The sequence below is a fragment of the Gadus macrocephalus genome, chromosome 22 (genome assembly GCF_031168955.1).
Source record: "Gadus macrocephalus chromosome 22, ASM3116895v1".
Classification (NCBI taxonomy): Eukaryota; Metazoa; Chordata; class Actinopteri; order Gadiformes; family Gadidae; genus Gadus; species Gadus macrocephalus.
The window spans coordinates 3,762,571-3,782,054 of record NC_082403.1 but is presented as its reverse complement, the minus strand read 5'-3'; the positions used below and the strand labels follow the sequence as shown (position 1 = coordinate 3,782,054).

Sequence of the window (19,484 nt, the reverse complement as noted above, 5' to 3'; positions counted from 1 at the left end):
CCTTGCAGTTATTTGCCGATTATACACTAGTTTAAATAAGAAAGACAAGGTTTGACTGAGTTCAGAGTTATCATATATTATTGAATAATACATTAGATACCTCGGGAGATAACCGTTTCTAGGGATTTTGGAGCGACTTGAACCGAAAGATGCCTGACGTAGCCATGTGTCTTCGTCCACACGTTGATAATCCCTAAATCCCTTTTATTAAATTCAAGGGTCTTGGCACACGGTGTACCACATGCGACCGTACGTGTGGGTGTGTGTGTGTGTGTGGTTCTGCGTGGCTTGCACATTCCAGCACGTGTTAGCGCTCTCGCTGAGACAACCTCCCTAAATGATTTTTGGAAGTTGAGCCAAGGCTGCACAGTATTTATGTGCACGCACGCACGTACGCACACGCACGCACACGCACACACACTTATGAACTCGGCTTCCTCCGAACTCATGCGTGCCCCCAGGACTCAAACCATCCAATGGCCATGGAACACGATTCTAAGATATACCCGAGAACATACAGAAGTTCGTAATTATTTCTTTCCTGCGCTGGCAAAACGTGTCCGCACCAGTCTTTTGCCCTAACATGTTAATGCATTCACTTAACAGTGCTGAGGTGTTGATACATGTAGATATGTTGGACAGCTAATGGGGGAACGGAGGAAAGTCTTCATCGAGCAGGGAGCAAGACATGTGCAGCTGCTTCTGCACAAATAGTGTTGTTCCCAAACCTGCAATTACAGCAGCAACATGTGCTGAGCTCTAAAGACATCCACAACATGAGCTTAATTAGTGCCATGGCGAATTATAGATTTACCATTTACCACTCTGCCTTTTAGCAGACACATTCATCCAAAGAAACCTGAAGAATCCTTGACAGTAGGTGAGTTCAGAGGTGTGTTAGTAAGGTGAGGTGCAGGTGGGTGTTAGACAGTTAATCTAGATACAGGTCAGCAAGGACCAGGTAGGGGTTTGAAAGTGAATTCAGGGAAAGGTCGTTAAGGAGCAGGTTCGGGTTTGACAGTGAATACAGATGCATGTCATTAAGGAGCAGGTAGGGGTTAGACAGTGAATACAGATACAGGTCATGAGTCATTTAGGAGCAGACGGTATTAGGGACACCCATAGCCACAAAACGATCTTCCTATCATCACAGTGAACAGGAGTTGTTGTTGTCTTTGAACCAAACGCGCGTGTGTGTTTCTTAAACAGGTTTGGTCAAGAGTTCCTCAAACACAGGCATGTAGTGAAACAGACCATCCCCTCCCCAGAGAGTGGATATCCTGTCTGCAAGTGGATACCCACCTTCCATACACCTCCGCGCCAATCTCGTGTTACTGCCCCCGACAGTGACCCCACGGCTGGGTACACTGGACATCGGACAGCGGCGCGGCGGTAACATGACCTGTAGGTGGAAGGGTTTATGGGAAGTAGTCGTTCCTCATTGACTTTGAACAGTTAGACTAGAGGCTGTTTACCACTAACCTTGTTGGCCCAGCATTAGCAAACAGGCTAACGGCGTTGGCAACATGTAGAGCAGGCAAAGCATTCTCCACCGTCTGAAACCGCTTGGAACGAAGCCTGTGGAAAATGAATTTCCTGGGAATAAACATTTTCTGCATCGAATATCAGATCACACTCTCATCATGTGATGAAAGGCAATAGAATCTTCCTGGAATTTATTTGGTTACAGTCAATGTGTGATGTTTACCAAGCGCATGATATTTGTACAGGCCTTAATCCCAGTGACAGTCTCAAAGGGCTCTGCTGATACTGTGCTAGAGGGCAAAGTTTGCCATTGTCTATGAGGGCAGCTGGTGGTTGTCTGTGGTAACAGACAACGGGTGGCGACTGCGGTGTGCTTTTATGGCCTCATCCTGGTCAGAGATCCAGGATGAGGGGCTAGCTAAAGATTTCAACAAATACCACCGGAGTATTGGGTAGTGCATCCCACCATGGGGTCTGGGAGTGTAGTGTAATGAGTGTCCAATGTCCAGGATAGGAACGACCTGGTACTGTATAGGTTGACCACACACAGGGGGACGTTGGACTCCTATAAAGGGGACTTGGGGTTCAGAGGAGGCTGGGGTGTTTGACCCCCAGCCAAGAGGTTCTAGGTTAAAACCCAAATGTCTACAGTCTACCTGTAGGCCATTTTGAGCAGGAGGCCATCACGTTACCTGCTCCTTAATGACATAAAAAGAAAAACTTGTGAATTTCTTTGAATATAGTGACGAAATGTCTAAATTAGTAAAGGGGAAAACAGTTCCCACGACAGTACGGGGATCAGGATAATGTTAATGCTAATGTTAATGTCCCTCTAATTTTGACGGATCTAATGGGAACTCGGGTCTTACACATCCCATAATTGTCACACTCTGTCGAGCAGGCGCAAAACAAACAGCCATTTTCACGGTCCAGGAGGCAGCCTGAAGCCGGAGTCGCGTCAGATGAATCTCATCACAACACCGTCTCTCTCCAACTGTCCTCCCGGGCGGTTTCAGGGCACCCGCACCCATCTTGTCTCTTGGCTTCCCGGGGGGCGGTTTCAAGACTCCCCCGCCCACCTCTGCCATCTGCCTGGTGCTGCTGAGGACCTAGGAGGAGACGCGCCCTGTGCTCGTGTGTGTGTGTGTGTGTGTGTGTGTTTACCCTCACATTCCCCACTTGTTATTCTGACTGACATCTTTGACGAGATGGAGTTGACAGGGGAGCGGCAGGGAGGAGGAGGGGGGAGGCGGGGGGGGGATTATGTGATTATGGTGGAGATCAAGGTGGTGATTGGGAGTCTCCATCAATCTCCAGGTTGGTTCTCCGACGTGCACGCATCCGCGCACGTGTTTGAAATGTGCTTGTGCAGCGCATTTCTCCCCCGGCGGTGGTTTTAAATTAGGATGATATGTTTTTATTGAGACGACGCCCTGAAATCCTTTGGCTTGCTGTGTGTGTGTGTGTGTGTGTGTGTGTGTGTGTGTGTGTGTGTGTGTGTGTGTGTGTGTGTGTGTGTGTGTGTGTGTGTGTGTGTGTGTGTGTGTTCTGTGGTTTTGTGTGCGCTTGTGGAGATTAACCACTCAACCATCACATTTCCCTCAATGAGCTAGTTGAATAATCAACTAGTTCATGAGTTCATGGTGGGTCCACACCTCTCCACCACTCAAAAGGCAGCTAGCAGCTAGCAGCACTGCTAGCTGCTAGCTGCTGCTAGCCGCTACTAGTTGCTAAAAGTTGCTGCTAGCTTTTGTTGGCTGCTAAAAGCCGCTGCTAACGGCTGCTAGCTGTTTCAGAGCTTTTCTGCGATGCTTTTGCACAAGATTCCTATTCAATGAAAGCATAAATCGCGACCGCCGGTGGGCTCATCGTGTCGGCAACACGCCACCGGTTTCCTACTGCCCTGTGTGCTCCCGTGCTACGTGTCGTTCCCTCTCTGTCTCCCAACCCACCTCCGTCCCTCCCTCTGCTCTCATGTCCGTTCAAAAGGTCATACAAATACAGAAACCGAACAGATTGAAAAAAATGTAAAATAACCGAACTGACGATGAACTCACAGTAGAACGTATGTTAAACGAGTCAGGTCTTACCCACTGACTGAAACACTCTGCTGCAGTGGCATTGGCCTCTGTATCCCTTTCATGCCCAGACTCATACAATATATTCCCCTTGTTAACATTTGGCAAATGCCAAAAAGCTTCCCTTGTCCAATTCCTATTACCCCAATAAAGCCTCCTTCCTTTGGCTTATCTTGTCATTAACATAGATCAAACGTGTGATCTTGCGTTGCACACGCGGATGTGGCCTCACCATAGTTTGTGTTTGTGTGTGTGTGTGTGTGTGTGTGTGTGTGTGTGTGTGTGTGTGTGTGTGTGTGTGTGTGTGTGTGTGTGTGTGTGTGTGTGTGTGTGTGTGTGTGTGGGGGTGTGTGTTGAGCTTCAAATCTTAATAAGCTTCTAATTGGAAGTGAATCACACATCTAGGTATTCAACTGCCTTTAAGTGGTTGCATCAGGTTACTCATTCCTAAGGTTAACATGGAAACCTAGTGACAAGGGTCACTAGGGCCTCTGACTAGGGGGTGAATGAAACCTCGCTAAATGACACGTTAAGCTGCTGATGATCATTTCACTTGACACTGTACTTTATGACGGTGTTAACTGACAGGAAAAACTGAAACCTTCTCTTTTCAAAAACAGGTTTGAATTGAGCTTAAAATTGTCTTAAGTTTAAAAAAAATAATAATCCATCGCTTGGGTAGTTATTACACATTATTATACATTTTCGTTAGGGCTGTAACGATATGGGTATCGAAACCGAAATCGCGTACTCAGAGCCACGAACCTCTCGTGTGAGATGGCAGAAGCACGACATGCTCTTTATAACTCCCATTATCCTTCCTGTCCAGATCCAGACACATTATATGAGCTGTTTGTGCCAGGGTTTCCGTTGTCCGGTAATAGAAAAAATTATGTCTGACAAAATTGTATCTCTCCAGTCAAATTGTCAGAATTTGCTAATAATCTGTCTGAATAATAGTCTGCTGACACCGCTCCTCTTATCGATGCCGTAAGTCTGCAACGAGATGCCCTCGCTGTGACTACAGCGCTCCGTTGCTACAGAGGATTGACCGGCAGTTGGTCTGCTTATAGGTCGGAATGAAGCTGCCACCGATTATTGACAGGATGGGTACTTTATTCTTACACACAACCGGACTCGTTTGTTTCTTCACTAGACTGACACACGCTACCGCTCGCTCTCCTCGCTCGTCCACTCACTCGCTGAGGCCACACACACACACACACACACACACACACACACACACACACACACACACACACACACACACTGCCATTCTCGCGCACACACATGCGCTACACTATCACTATGCCTCGTTATTGCGAATCAGGCGTTCATGTTTTTTCCCATCTATTTGAAGGTTAGACTATTAAACATGTTGCATTCTATACGGCCTGATTATGTCATTATTTAAGCTACATAGACTAATAAGAAGCGATAATAGGATATTTGACCGGCATATCATCAAAATGTCCGGAAAACTAAACCTATGCAGGTCACTTTGAACGGCACCGTTTTTTTCTAGCGGGAACGCTGATTAGTGCTACCAAACTATTGAAATTACTATTATTTATTTGACATTAATATTTTAAAATACGTAAGCCTTAACCACAAAACTAGTTGAGGATTTTTTTTTTGTCCACCTGCGAACATCCTCCAAATGCAACCTTGGTTATTTATTTAATCATTTTGCTATACTTTAATAGTATTCTTTCTGCTCAAATAGGTTCACTGTTCCAAATTATTTGTTATTAAATGTTACATTAAGTTAATTAATGTTGTTTAAATAAAATGCTTTCTAAATTTAAAATAATCATGGGATGTATTGAACCGTCGGTCAAAAATCGTGATACAATCTGAATCGTGAGTTGGTGTATAGTTACAGCCCTAATTTTCAGCAGATATCCTATAATTCTGGAAATGTTTACGTGTGTGTGTGTGTGTGTGTGTGTGTGTGTGTGTGTGTGTGTGTGTGTGTGTGTGTGTGTGTGTGTGTGTGTGTGTGTGTGTGTGTGTGTGTGTGTGTGTGTGTGTGTGTGTATACATATAATATGTATATATACGCAGCATTATCATTGGATAATGCTGCGTTCATGTCCCTCCCATGGATGCTCAGCGTCTCTGGGGGTGAACGGAGGAGTGGGCTGGCCTAGACGCTGGGCTTCTGCATGAATTGAAAGACAAACTGCAACCAATTCCTTGATTCAGTTTATCCGAATTCGCACATTTCCTTGTTCGAGTTGAATATCGTTTTGGTAGTTGGCCATCGCTTTGATTCAGGGAGACTGAGGTCTGAACTTCAAGTCCTGTATTCAGACTTGCAGGGTGACAGGGGAAAGCTGTGTGATTTCTTGGTGTTCCCTATAGACATGGAGTTGGACAGCTTTACAAACTCTTCTCATTAGTGGCAACAATTGGAGCTAGATCTGCAGGTAGAAAGGAGCTTCTCCTGTTTAAAGCGGCTCAAGTCCTACACCCGTAACACAATGGGCCAAGGCTGTTTAAGCAGCCTAGCTCTACTGGCCATTGAAAGGACACTGGTCAGGTCACTGGAAAAGACAGCTAGTTGGTATGACAGGGCCACAGAGCATTTCCTTGAAAAGGAACAGAAAGCAGAATTGAAATATAAATAAATTGCTGCTGGTCTTTCAAAGAGGGGAAGCTCATTTTCGACCTTCATCATATAAATTGTCAGTTTATTTATATTTATAGAATCCTTTATTTTGAAGAATTCTTTGTTTGGAAGATGTAATGTGATCCAAACAGTAGCCAAGTTTCCACAGCACTTTGACAATGGAGCCCAAATGATACCTGAGAACACACACACACACATTCACACACGCACACGCACACAATCCTCACACATTGACACACTCAACCGAGACAAAATATGTGCTATTCTAGTCTACATTTCTGGTGTAATGGACGAGGTAGAAATTCCAAAAAATCCACTCATACCAAAACGCCGGATGCCTAAACCCAGCTGGTGTACAAGGTTGTACCAATTCACAAGAGGTGAAACCAGTTTAAACAACCCTGAACTAAAACAACTAGAAATACTTGTAAAGAACAAAGGTTGCATGATGGCAAAAGGAGGTTTGATCCTCAGAAGATGAAGTGACAGAGGTCATGGTGACGTGATGTGAAACGGATGCTGGTCTCCACTTCCCTCGCTGTGTACATACCTCGGATCATGCACTTGATTTAGTGAAGTTCCCATGTGGTCAAGTTACATTAAGACATTCCTCTGAATCCCTGATTCATTGACACTCTTCTTGATCCCTGATTCATTGACACTTCTCAATCCCTGATTCATTGACACTCTTCTTGATACCTGATTTGTTGACACTCTTCTGGACCCCTGGTTTGCCACTCTTGGCCTTTGGAAGGGTTAAGTGAGACCCGTGTGTTGAATTGAGAAACGTTTGTGTTGCTTTGTGATATTGGCCTTCTTGAAAGATGTCGTTTATGAATTGTGGCCATAGAAATATACATAATTATAAAATAGTGTGACTTGGGGAATCAAGAATGAAGCACTTCCATAGCTTTACTGTATGAACATTATCATGACTCCCAAATGTTGTTAACTCGAATGATCTAAAATGTTGTTTTGTTTTTTTGTTTTTTCGTTTCTAGCTTACCAAGGAGAAGGAACATGGAAAACTCAACCCTCGCCCAGGAAAGGTACGTTCGACTCTCCACTGAATTAACGTCAAACAGAAACCATGTGCTTGTTCAGGTTGTGTTTGTTTTACGAGGAATACTGTCCTCACACTTTATCTCCTCTGTCCCACAAAAGCAAGATCACTAAATTAGGAATGTTACAATTCACTTCTTACACATCAAAGGTCAGTTAGTAAAAATGTCTGTGATGGAAAAGAAAAAACTCAAACAATTAACTCTAATGAATGTTAATTTAAACCGCACATTTATTTAGCATTGACTATGAGTCAGTTTAGCTAGCTTGTTTCTATGCAACTGGCATATTAGATTTAACCTTTGAAGGCTTTTATAAATGTTTATCTTGGATGGTAATACAAAAAAAGCGATATAAATATGTATATAATTATTATGCCCTCAATAAGAAAACTTTCTTCTGACAAATGTACTTATTTTAAGTCACTTTGGATAAAAGCGTCTGCTAAATGCCCCAAATCTAAATGTAACAAATTAAGACTCCAACAATGTCAATTGTACCTGGCAGAGTTGGTGTCATTAGATTTACGTTCGTTGTCCCTCTTTGAATCTGTACAAACGAGGCCTCATGTCGCGGCATGATGCTCATTGTCTTAGCTCCTCACATTTCTCACAGTTCTCTCGGAGCTCTTGAACGAAGAGCAAAGGTTTAGACAAACCGCTCCCCCACCACACCAGGGAGCTTCCCTTTGTTGTCCCTCTGATTCTGTGTACACCGGCTCGTCTCGCCCCACTCGTTCCCCCAAAATGTCCCAACTCCTCCGCGGAAATCGCTTTAACCTTTCGACGGGAACCTGTCACATCTTGCCTAACCTTTTAATGAAATCTTGTCTCACCCTGTGAAAGAGTCGGGCCCAAGATCCGCCATCAAATGTCAGGTGCATGAATAACTCTATGTTTTTTGTGAACTTCGCCCGGCTGTGTTATTACCCTAAATGTCAAGCGTGCTGCTGCCTGCCCAGTCGCTCCCAACGCATCCATCGGAGGACGGACCGCAGCGCGCAGATCGGGTGGGCGGGGCTTACATTAAAATTCCCGTCTGTGGTCTGTTTGGGCGGTAGACCCCCGCCCCCCCTCTTCTTGAACGCTATATTCAAATATTGCGTTGTACGTCCTGCCCCCTCTAGCGCCCGCGCTTTGGATGTTATATGTCAGCGGTGTAATTGAACATTCCGTCCCCACTGTTGTACTCTCTCTCAATCAAACACTCTTCTATCTGTCAGAAGTCTGCTCTGGCTCACATGGTTCAAAGGTCTTCATTATTGCCGTGCACAATTTGCATTTACTATTTCGAAGGAAAAAAAATTGATGAATTTGGATATACCAAAGTGAGCTCTCTCTTTCTCATTATCTCCCTCCTTCTCTCACTCTCTCTCTTTTTATTTTTCTTTAAAATGTCATCGACGTCATTAGATATGTCATCCCTGCTCTTTGATTTTATCGCAGTGCTTACAAGAAAGAGGTGCCACCATGACCGTAAAAGCCGCCCACGGTGTTTGACCTTATAGGTCAAACACTGACTCATGGGATCATCATCGAACTGCCTTCTCAACTAGAACCCACCATACTGCTAACCTCTTATTCATCTTTGCCCTTAAACTTGTGATTACAACACTGCAAACAAAAGCGTCTGGTTTGTCGAGGGCTAGCTTGGCAGTGAACTCACTAACACATACCATCCAGCTAGCAGTCATCCTTGATCTTTAGCGATGCCGATAAGCTTGTCAGAGGTAACCCATTGTTCCTCGCCGGTTTGCTAAATGCCAGCTTGCTTAGCATTGACTAGCATGTGTGCTACTGCTAGCAGTCCTCATTGACCTTTAACAATGTACGTGAACTTCTTACTCTTGTCATTATAACAGAGCTAGCTAGAGCTAAAGTAACGTCGTTAGTTTGCTAAATGCTATCCCTTCACTTTTTTTTCTCACAATTATCTTCGTGACCCCGGGCTTCCCTTTTCACCCATGTCACCTTGCCAAGCCGGGCTTTCCATTGTGTATAATTGATGTATTAGTTTTCAACGAGGGATATTTGCATGATATTTGAGACACAGGGGGTGTCTGCAAGTAAAACAAGTCTGGTTTCCAAAAACGGATTCACAATGGGGCCAGAGGATGGTTAAAACATCTTCCTGTATGTATGTTCACATATATGTATTACATATTACATATTAAGCTCTATGTATCACTTTTTTAGCCCAAAGCACCCTTGGTCACCCATTGTCTCAAGATGTGAGATAATGTACAATAAACGAGAAAAATTAATTGCATGAAAGAAAGAAAGCACCGTGGTTGCGCATTAAACGTATATTAAACGCATACATCATTTTAGCATCGGCATCATGGATTATTTCATCATGTTCCCGTACACGCGTCTACGCCCTGTCGCGCTGACTGTCCGTATGGAATGAGCTTGAGAAAACTCGTCCGTGATTGGTTGGATTGACTAATTACAGACGACAACACATCTGCGGCAACATCTCATGAATGTTGTCATGGTCTTTCTTATGGGTTTACGATCGTGTTTCTCTCTGTCTCTTTGGCTAAGAACGCGTGTTCAACTTGAAACAATGATAAAACCCTTAACTCTGTTTGTATTCCTGAACATAAGTGAGCATGTTAGGTCATGCGATGGAAGCATGGGGATTTTAATGTCCACACACATCTTTGTGTGTTGGTTATATCAATGGTTATGATATTAATGTAATGGAGATGTCAGAGTAACTGTATGACGTATTGGTATCAATGTGTGTGTGTGTGTGTGTGTGTGTGTGCACAGATCTTCATCTACGACCAGCCGGGTATGTGCGGTCAGAGGATCGAGGTGCGCAGTGACGTGGTGGACGCCACCGCCTGGGACCTGCAGGAGACCATCTCTATCAGGGTGGTGCGTGGAGGGTGAGAGACACACACCACACCACACACTCTCGCTCTCCTCTCTCCTCCTTCACTCTTCTCTCCTTTCTATCGGTCTCTCCTTTCTATCGGTCTCTCTCTCTCTCTCTCTCTCTCTCTCTCTCTCTCTCTCTCTCTCTCTCTCTCTCTCTCTCTCTCTCTCTCTCTCTCTCTCTCTCTCTCTCTCTCTCTCTCTCTCTCTCTCTCTCTCTCTCTCTCTCTCTCTCTCTCTCTCTCTCTCTTTCCCTCCCTCCCTCCTTCGGTCTCTTGTCTGTATGCATCTCTCTTCTCCTTCTCTGTCTCACTGTGTTTTTCGGTCTCTTGTCTGTCTGCCTCTTTTGCTCATATTTCATATTCATTCGATCGTGCATCGCGGTTGGAACAGATTTCGAACAGTACGTCCTGAAATAGGTGGAGGAACCTGCTCCACAGAGCCTCTGCCATCCACACCCGTCTCTCAAACCTCATCTGCATGTTCATCCTTAACATCCCTTCACAGCGCACCACACTTATTACTTATCCAAGCCCAGGTCTGTAATCTGGGATCAGCCCATCAATCATAGACCACATGCTGCCAAACTCCTCGGTTATTGACACAAAAGGATTTCAGCGCCCTCGCGTGTTTCACTCAAACGCACGCACTTGCACAATTGTCCATCCCCTGCACGCCAATGCACACACGTCCAGCACCCGTGCACACTCATCCGGTACACACACACACACACACACTCACTCACTCTCTCTCTCTCTCTCTCTCTCTCTCTCTCTCTCTCTCTCTCTCTCTCTCTCTCTCTCTCTCTCTCTCTCTCTCTCTCACTCTCACTCTCACTCTCACTCTCACATACACACACACACACACACACACACCGTTGTGCATCAGCCACCAATGCCGTGCACCCAACTCACATTCCTGCACACACGCTGCCTCGTGAACTAGCACCCCACGTAGCCGCGCATGGCAACATGCCCGAGAGTGCACGGCAACATGCCAGAGAGTGCACGGCAACATCTTCTGAACGGCTTGTCAAACAAAGCGTAGAATCTAATCCCTGGACTCACACATATTGGTTTGAGTCACCTTTTATTTAATCCCATCAGCATGAGGATTATGATGATAATGATCGTAATGAAGTGGTTAGGGCTGATATTTTTCATATCCTCAGTTTTTAAGCATACCTCCACTGCGTTCGCTGACATGTGTTGTAATGTGTGTAGAGTGTGGACATGCTGCTGTTCAATCTATCTCTCACTCGACACAGCCGAAAGGAAAAAGCTCCACCTACTGGAATATAGCGTAGATTGATAGCTATTCTATTCTATTAAATTCTATTCTATTATACCACATGACCAACACATATTTTTGAATAATCAGTTGATAAGACGTGCTAGCTTATTAATTATAATAATCTTGCATCTTAACAGTTTAGCATGCTAACCACTTCAATAAAATGCCTTTTATTGAGGCTGCATTGTCCAATACCAGTTTAGCCATATCAATGGACCTGTCAGTTTTGTTTTGACGAGTCTTCCATTGGGATGAAACGGAGGGTGAAATCTAGAGATATAATAGACAGATGTTTGTCCCTGTGCCAAGCCCTAAATTTCTGCACCACAGACTAATATATGCAAATAATACGTCTGCAAATCTACCACGCATAGGGTTTTACATCGGGAAACTACACTTCGCCGAAGTGTATGAAATTAAATATTATTTAAAAGAGAGTAGCAGAGATACATTTGAGAGGTAGATCCCAAAATTATGATTCATTCTTCTATTTGAAGAAACTGAAAGAGGTCATTCTTAAACTTACCGCTTTAGTTCAGCTTTCTTCAGGGAGATTTATTTGAATGAAATAAAGATAACAAGATGTAGGCTAAATAAAGTAAGTTATTACAACAGAATATGAATGAGTAGATATTTTGAGTGAGGTGGAACAGAAACAAACGGTGAGACATGTGCACACAGATACACACATACAGACAGACAGACAGACAGACACGCACACAGACAACACACATGCACCCATGACAAGACACACATGCTCACAAAGACACCACACACAAAGACAACATACACACCCACATAGACACATAGACAAACACAGACACACACTGACTCACAAAACACAGGCACACACACACACACACACACAGACAAAACATACACACACCAACACACACACACATAGACACAGACCCAGACACACACACACACACACACACACAGACAAAACACACACACACACACACACACACACACACACACACACACACACACACACACACACACACACACACACACACACACACACACACACACACAGACAAAACACAGACAGACAGACAAAGACACCAACCCTCTGGCCTTTATTTCTTGTTGCAGCTTGTCGCCTGGTTTCCGTCTTCTCTATTCAAATGTGGTGTGATCAAACGGTGGCAGATGTTGGCCCCGGGCCCCACAGGGCCCCTGCGTGTCTTACAGAGAGCTTCAGTGTAGAACGGTGTGCCAATCACACGGGAGCGCTCCGTTTGTCTGGGACGCAGACCTTTAGATAGATAGATGGATAGATGAGAACCTCATTCCATCTCATACATGAGAAATTCACTTGTAACCGCAGCCCACAGAACATTAAAATATACCATACGTAACAGTTAGTGGGACCAACAGCGAAATATCTCGTCAAACCAAGGTGTTTTGTGTTTCCTGCTGTGAGACGAGGTTACATTTTATTTGATTGTATTGATTAGTTCACCTTTATTAGGCTGCCTCTCCTACACTCTCTCTGATTTGCTGTTTCTCCTACACTCCCTCTGATTGGCTGCTGCTCCTACACACTCTCTGATTGGCTGCTACTCCTCACTCTCTCTGATTGGCTGCTTCACCTCCACTCTCTCATTGGCGGCTTCTCCTAAACTTTTTCTGATTGGCTGCCTCTCCTACACTCTCTCCGATTGGTTGATTCTCCAACACCCTCTCTGATTGGCTGCCTCTCCTTACGCTCTCTCTGATTGTCTGCCTCTCTTCCCCAGGTGGGTGATATACGAGAAGCCCAACTTCAAGGGGGAGAAGGTGGCCCTAGACGAGGGCGACCTGGAGCTCACCTGCCCCTTCGTGTGCCCTGAGGAGGAGGAGGTGGTGAAGGAGGTGCAGCCTGAGAGTGCCAAGCAGAACGGGGTCGAGGCTAACGGAGAGCAAAACGGCGAGCAGAACGGCGCGCCAGCCAGGAAGTTCATCATCGGCTCTCTGAGGAGAAGCGTCAGGGTAACTTCACAATAAAAAGTACCGTATAGGTTGTCGTCGTTTTTCGTTGACGTAGCCGTCACCCTTGGAAGTGTTTTACTCTCAGGTTTATTAATTAAAATGTGTACGTATACAAACCAGTGATAGGATACACACATATAAGGCACACAAACTGCAAATAACCACATCTAAGAGCTTACAAACCACATGAATAAGTATTTTACACATGTTATTTTGTAATTTTTATCATGAATTGGCCTCAAGGCTTTGGTGCATTTGTGTATTGCATCATTTTACTACTGGTAAAATAAATGTTATAATGTCAAAAGCTAGCTGAGGGGATTTCTTCACTGTTTTTCCTCCTCACTTTTGGTGTCCTATGAAAACAAACCATGGAGAGGGAATTTTCTGTTGCAGTGTAGTGCGCCCTAGTGTTTGCTGGAGGTATTGACTGGAATAAATCTTGCAATATATCAGTTGCAGAATCCCCCCCCCCCCCCCCCTCCCCGCGACACAAAAAAAAAGTTCTGCAAGCAATAGTCAACCTGACAGTGTGCAGAGTAGCTAAAGTGATCATTAAATTGGATTATTAATTGCTGTTTTGCATTGCAAGAGGTACTAAAACCTCTAAAGAGAAAATAAATTGTTTGGATATTTTTCACAATAAAGCATGTATTCCCACCCGCCCCTGTCGGTTAACGCACACTCTTATTGTTTATCTCTCAAAGCTGCTTCAACACCTTAAGGAGCCATCTGCCATAATAAAAGTATCGTTAACGTGTTCACGCTAACTCCACGCTCTCATTTCTGCGCCCCTCCAGGACTACAGCGTTCCGGAGATCAGCCTGTTCCCGGAGGAGAACGCCGAGGGGAAGAAGGTGACGTTCCGGGACACGGCCGAGGACGCCCGCATCTTCGGCTGCCCTGTGAAGGCCACCTCCATCATCATCAATGCGGGCTTGTGAGTCCCCGGGCGGGACAACGCTAGACCCCTTTAGTCACGTTTAGTGACTAAAAGTGACACACATACTTTAGTGACACACATACTTTAGTGACATTGACGTTGTCGGACTGTTCACATGCCCGTCGCCAGCTATGAGGTCCAGAAGCAGCATTGCCAGATTGGGTCAGATTTCCAGCCCAATCTGGCAACCCTGGCTGCAGTGTACTGCAGCCAGGGTTGCCAGATTGGGCTGGAAATCTGACCCAATCTGGCAATGCTTCACAGAGTTCCGGACTTCTGTCATTTTTGACGAGATAAAAAAAATATCCTGACCTCAATACAACTGTATACAAAATCTGCCATGGAGAAAATCTCTTAGATGAGTAGATACTAAATCCAGTTGAGATATGTCACTTTGTGTCCGCAGTGTATGACGTCTCTTGGTGAGCACAAAGTGTTTATGGAGTTGTAAAGTACGCTTTCCACACTTATCTGACTCCTAGCAAAGTAGCTCAGCAGTTAATGAGTTAATCAAAGATAGGAATAACGCTGTTGACACAACGACAGTGAACCAGCTTAGCGGTTGATTGCCTTTGTAAGATAAGGCGACAAGGGATAGAAAAAAAAAAGACAACTGATTAAGATAAACTCCTTTCATCAGCACAATCATTTTTCAAACATTAAATATAACCTCAACGATCATTAAAGATGTATAAGAAGGCAGAAGATAACTTGAGACCTGAGGCTTCTGAAGTGAATGAGAATATGAATATTTACCATCATCTATGCCGGTAATATGTGTGTATTAGGTACGCCTGCATCATATGAACAGTCTGTGTGTGTCTTCTCTCCAGGTGGCTGGTGTATGCGGAGCCCTTCTTCCAGGGCGTACCACGGGTGCTGGAGGTGGGGGGGTTCAGCAACCCCGCGGCCTGGGGCGTGGAACAGCCCTACGTGGGCTCGCTGCACCCGCTCAAGATAGTAAGCCTGGCTCCGCCCCCCTGACCTCCGTCTAATCCCATGTCATATTTACCGTTCACTATGTAGTCGGTTAGACGTTTTTCCCAAAGCCACTCTCCGTCCGTTGTCGTTCAGGAGCGGCAGACACACACACTCGCTCACTTACTCCTGCACAGTGCACACACACACTCACACCTTCTCTCACACTCTCTCTTACACACAAACATACACGCGCACACGCACACACACACACACACACACACACACACACACACAGTGTAAGGTGATAGGTGCATCTTGGGGTCCGCAGAAGTGTGAATTGGGTTCCGTTGGTGTTCGTAGAGGTGATGATGATGATGGTGGTAGTGCTGGTTTTCATAAGGGCCTTGGTTGTAGGAATAAACAAGTTGTTTTCATTTCCTGACAGGGTGAACCAAGAGTGGAAACTATTGACGAACCAAAGGTGAGAATATCCCCACTTAGGAACACTAATTCATACTAATATTAATACTGTAACTAATGTTACTAGTAATACTTCTACTATTCTACCACTGCTAGCTACACCTTTTGAGTAAGAACTAAAATAACCATACGCAACTAAACAATAAGTAATAATATGTGTGCATCACACCCTTCAAAATAATTTCATAAAACTTGTTATGCCTGTAAGACTGTGATGCCCATCACGAGTCGTCTAAAATCAAATGCATTAGACTCACCAGCGTGAATGTCCCCCTCCTCCATGTCTCCAGATCATTCTCTACGACAGGCCGTACTTCTCGGGTAAATCCCGCACCATCCACGGCTCCTTGAAGAACTTCATGACGCGCACGGACAGCCAGCAGACCGCCTTCATGTACAACGCCGGCTCCCTCAAAGTCCAGGGGGGAATGTGAGTCTTTTTTTTTTTTAAATAACTACCTTAAATGGGTCCTATTATCCCACCAGGTGAGTGTGCGATTGGCTGTTCCATGCCGTTTGAAAATCTGCGTTTTCCTGTTCATTAGTGACATCACAAGTGGGAGTGTCGACCCAGATGTATTGCGTTCAAATTGAATTGAGGGCATTAAGCAGACGCTTTAATCCAGATCAAATTACAATAAGTACATTTGAAAAATATATCGCTGTCGGTACAGACAGTAAGGATGTAGGTGGACACGCCCACCATGGTCAGTGAGTGGCCGAGTTCCTGATGCTTGTTTGTGATAGGTTGCCCCCAACCAATCAGAACAGTTGAGGTCGATTTTAAACGAAACGTAAGCGATCGACTCACTCAAGCCGATAACTAACAAACAGCATTAATCAACACAGTGACTGCCGTCCTAATGACACCATGAGGACCGCGCCGAGGGTGCGTTTGTTTCCTAAGCCGTCGTGTCTCTGCCCCCCTCTCCCCAGCTGGGTGGGGTTCGAGAAGGAGGGGTTCCGCGGCCACCAGTACCTCCTGGAGGAGGGGGACTACCAGGACTGGCGGGTGTGGGGGGGCTGCAACGCAGAGATGCGCTCCGTCAAGGTCATCCGAGCGGTGAGTACGACCTCCACGGCCTCCATCCGCTGATGGGCCCAGCGCGTCGGGCCAGCGGGGAATGAATCCCCTTAATAGTGGGGATTCATTCACCCCTTAAACAGGGGTTTGAACTACAGGGGGTACACAGAATTGTTTCCTTTTTTTATTCACCTCGAGCAAGTTTAAATTCTGAAAGCTAGACAATAGAACTGAATGTTCATGATAACGCAGCCGAATTATACACACATACATTATTTATGTTTATTTCATAAATTGTTCCCCCCACACAAATGTTTTATGCCGTTGAAGGGGGTACTCGGCTGACTAAATATCTTAGAGGAGGTACACTAGGAGAAAAACTTTGAGAACCACTGGTCTAGTGGTTAAGGGCGGCAGTAGCTCTGGAGGTAGAGCGGGTTGGCTGGTAACCGCAAGGTTGCTAGTTCGATGCCCGGCTCCTGCGAGTGTCTAGGTGTCCCAGAGCAGGACGCCTCACCCTGGCCGCTCCTGGCGAGCTGGCAGTTGCCTTGCACGGTTGACTCTGCCGTCGGTGTGTGAATGTGTGTGTGAATGGGTGAATGTTAGGAATTATTGTGAAATAAAGCGTTTTGGGGGACCACTGGTTAGATAAGCGCGGTATAAACGCAGTCCATTTGTCATTTACAACAGTAGACTGATCGTCCACCTCTCTCGGCATGTGACCCCGGTTCAGCGCGTGTCTGACCTCTGACCTCTGACCCCCCCGGCCCCCCCCCAGGACCTGACCGAGCCCATGCTGGTGATGTTCGAGCAGCCCGAGAATGAGGAAGCGGACGAGGAGAACAGCTTTGAGGTGACGGAGGCCATCGCTGACGTAGCCACCTTCCAGTACAAGACCACCACCCGCTCCATCAGCGTGCTGTCCGGGGCGTGAGTACCCTCCCCTCGGCCCGCCTGATCCCCCTTTCTGGTTCCCAGACGTTTAGTCCTTTCCTTGTTTCTCCTTTACATGTGGCAGTGTAGTAATCGCGATTATTTTGGTCAATATTGAAATCACGAATATTCAAACGATTATTTTTGAGTTTGAAAACATGTTGTATTTATTCAGCATGTCTCTCCCGAAAAAAACGTTGTAACTGAGAACTTTGAAATTTCGCCTTAAAGAAATACACAAAATGGTCAAAAAGAAAAATGTTTCAATCTTAAATAAAATCCAGATATGTATCCAGCTGTTCTGCCCTTTCTATAAAACATTAAATAGCAAAAAAAATAAAATAATCGATTATGTTAATTCTTTGATCATTTGGCGCTAAAATCGAAATCGTGATCAACATTAGATTAATCGCTCAGCCATACTGTGTAGGAAGATTGTTTTTGTTGTCAAAGAGGTTCTGGGTTTCATTCCTTATGCCCACAGTCTCCCTGTAGGCCACCTTGAGCAAGACCCTAACCCCTACCTGCTTACCCCTATTCACTGAGCTGCCTTTGAGGAAAAGGTTTGATAGACGAGTGAATGGCTGAACAGTTTGTTAGTTTGTCTGATGTGTTAGACATATTCAGTGATCAGTGAGTCCAAGAATAACCTAAATGCATGGAAAGCACCAGAAAGTAAGGCTTATTCCTCTGTGTCAAAAAGCTGTTCTGAAATCCAAGTCCCATGTCTGAGTTCAAAAGCACCCGTTATCTCCTCGGATACCAGGCCAAGCCGCCCTCCGGCCTTCGTGATGACCTTTAACCTCTGTCCTTAACGATGACCTTTAACCTTTACCCCTCTCCTCCAGCTGGGTGGCCTACTCCCACGTGGACTTCTCGGGGAACCAGTACATCCTGGAGAAAGGCTTCTACAACAACAGCGCTGACTGGGGGTCCAAGGACAACATCATCTGCTCCATCCAGCCCATCCTACTGGTCAGTACCGCTCACGCCTGGATACTCCTGGCAAACCCTGTTGCCTGGTTACAGAATACACAGTTACCTGGTTACGGCGTACACTGTTGCCCGGTTACGGATGACACTGTTGCCCGGTTACGGATGACACTGTTGCCCGGTTACGGATGACACTGTAGCTTGGTTACGGATGACACTGTTAGTTGGTTACGGATGACACCGTTGCCTGGTTACGAAGTACACTTTTGCAAAGTTATTGAGTACGCTGTTGCCTGGTTACGGTTGAGACTGTTGCCTGGTTATGGTATACACTGTTGCCTAGTTACAGAGCACACTATTGCCTAGTTTCGGATGACACTTACATGGATATGTCCTTCTGTAGGCCCCACACTGACACTGATGATTTGGTTTCACATTCAGATGAACGTCAATATATACGTCCATAATCCAGAAATATGTTAATCTCTTTCATATATGTGTTCTGTTGCTTTAGGCTCCATCTGAGGGTTCAAAGCCTAGGAATGAGGTAAGACACTCGCACACATTCGGCGATACATGTTCTCCACCAGTGGGGGCACTGTTGGGCAGTACATGTTTCTTTAATGCCCAGTTAACCCCCGTGCTGGCAGAACAGAGAGATGACTGATGGTTTCTGTCTCAGGTGCTGCTGTACTCTCAGCCAAACTTCAACGGGAACGTGGAGACCTTCAACCTGAACCAGCTGGTCGTCCCCGACAAGGTCCTGGCCAAGTCCTGCCGCACGCTGGGCGGAGGGTGAGACGCTGTTCTGTTACCGTAGCAACGCAAGGAGGAG

General features: G+C 45.5%; 1 protein-coding gene across 1 annotated transcript in view; it reads left to right on the top strand.

The window, feature by feature from the left end:
- Positions 1–19,484, top strand: part of crybg2 (crystallin beta-gamma domain containing 2) — a 51,780-nt gene that overhangs the window by 26,923 nt on the left and 5,373 nt on the right. The window contains exons 8-19 of the mRNA XM_060044068.1: positions 7,200–7,247; positions 10,038–10,156; positions 13,184–13,415; positions 14,216–14,355; positions 15,192–15,318; positions 15,725–15,760; positions 16,050–16,189; positions 16,696–16,822; positions 17,562–17,713; positions 18,565–18,691; positions 19,164–19,196; positions 19,332–19,444. Of these exons, the coding sequence (XP_059900051.1) occupies positions 7,200–7,247; positions 10,038–10,156; positions 13,184–13,415; positions 14,216–14,355; positions 15,192–15,318; positions 15,725–15,760; positions 16,050–16,189; positions 16,696–16,822; positions 17,562–17,713; positions 18,565–18,691; positions 19,164–19,196; positions 19,332–19,444 (1,394 nt within the window). The remainder of the gene's footprint in view (positions 1–7,199; positions 7,248–10,037; positions 10,157–13,183; positions 13,416–14,215; positions 14,356–15,191; positions 15,319–15,724; positions 15,761–16,049; positions 16,190–16,695; positions 16,823–17,561; positions 17,714–18,564; positions 18,692–19,163; positions 19,197–19,331; positions 19,445–19,484) is intronic.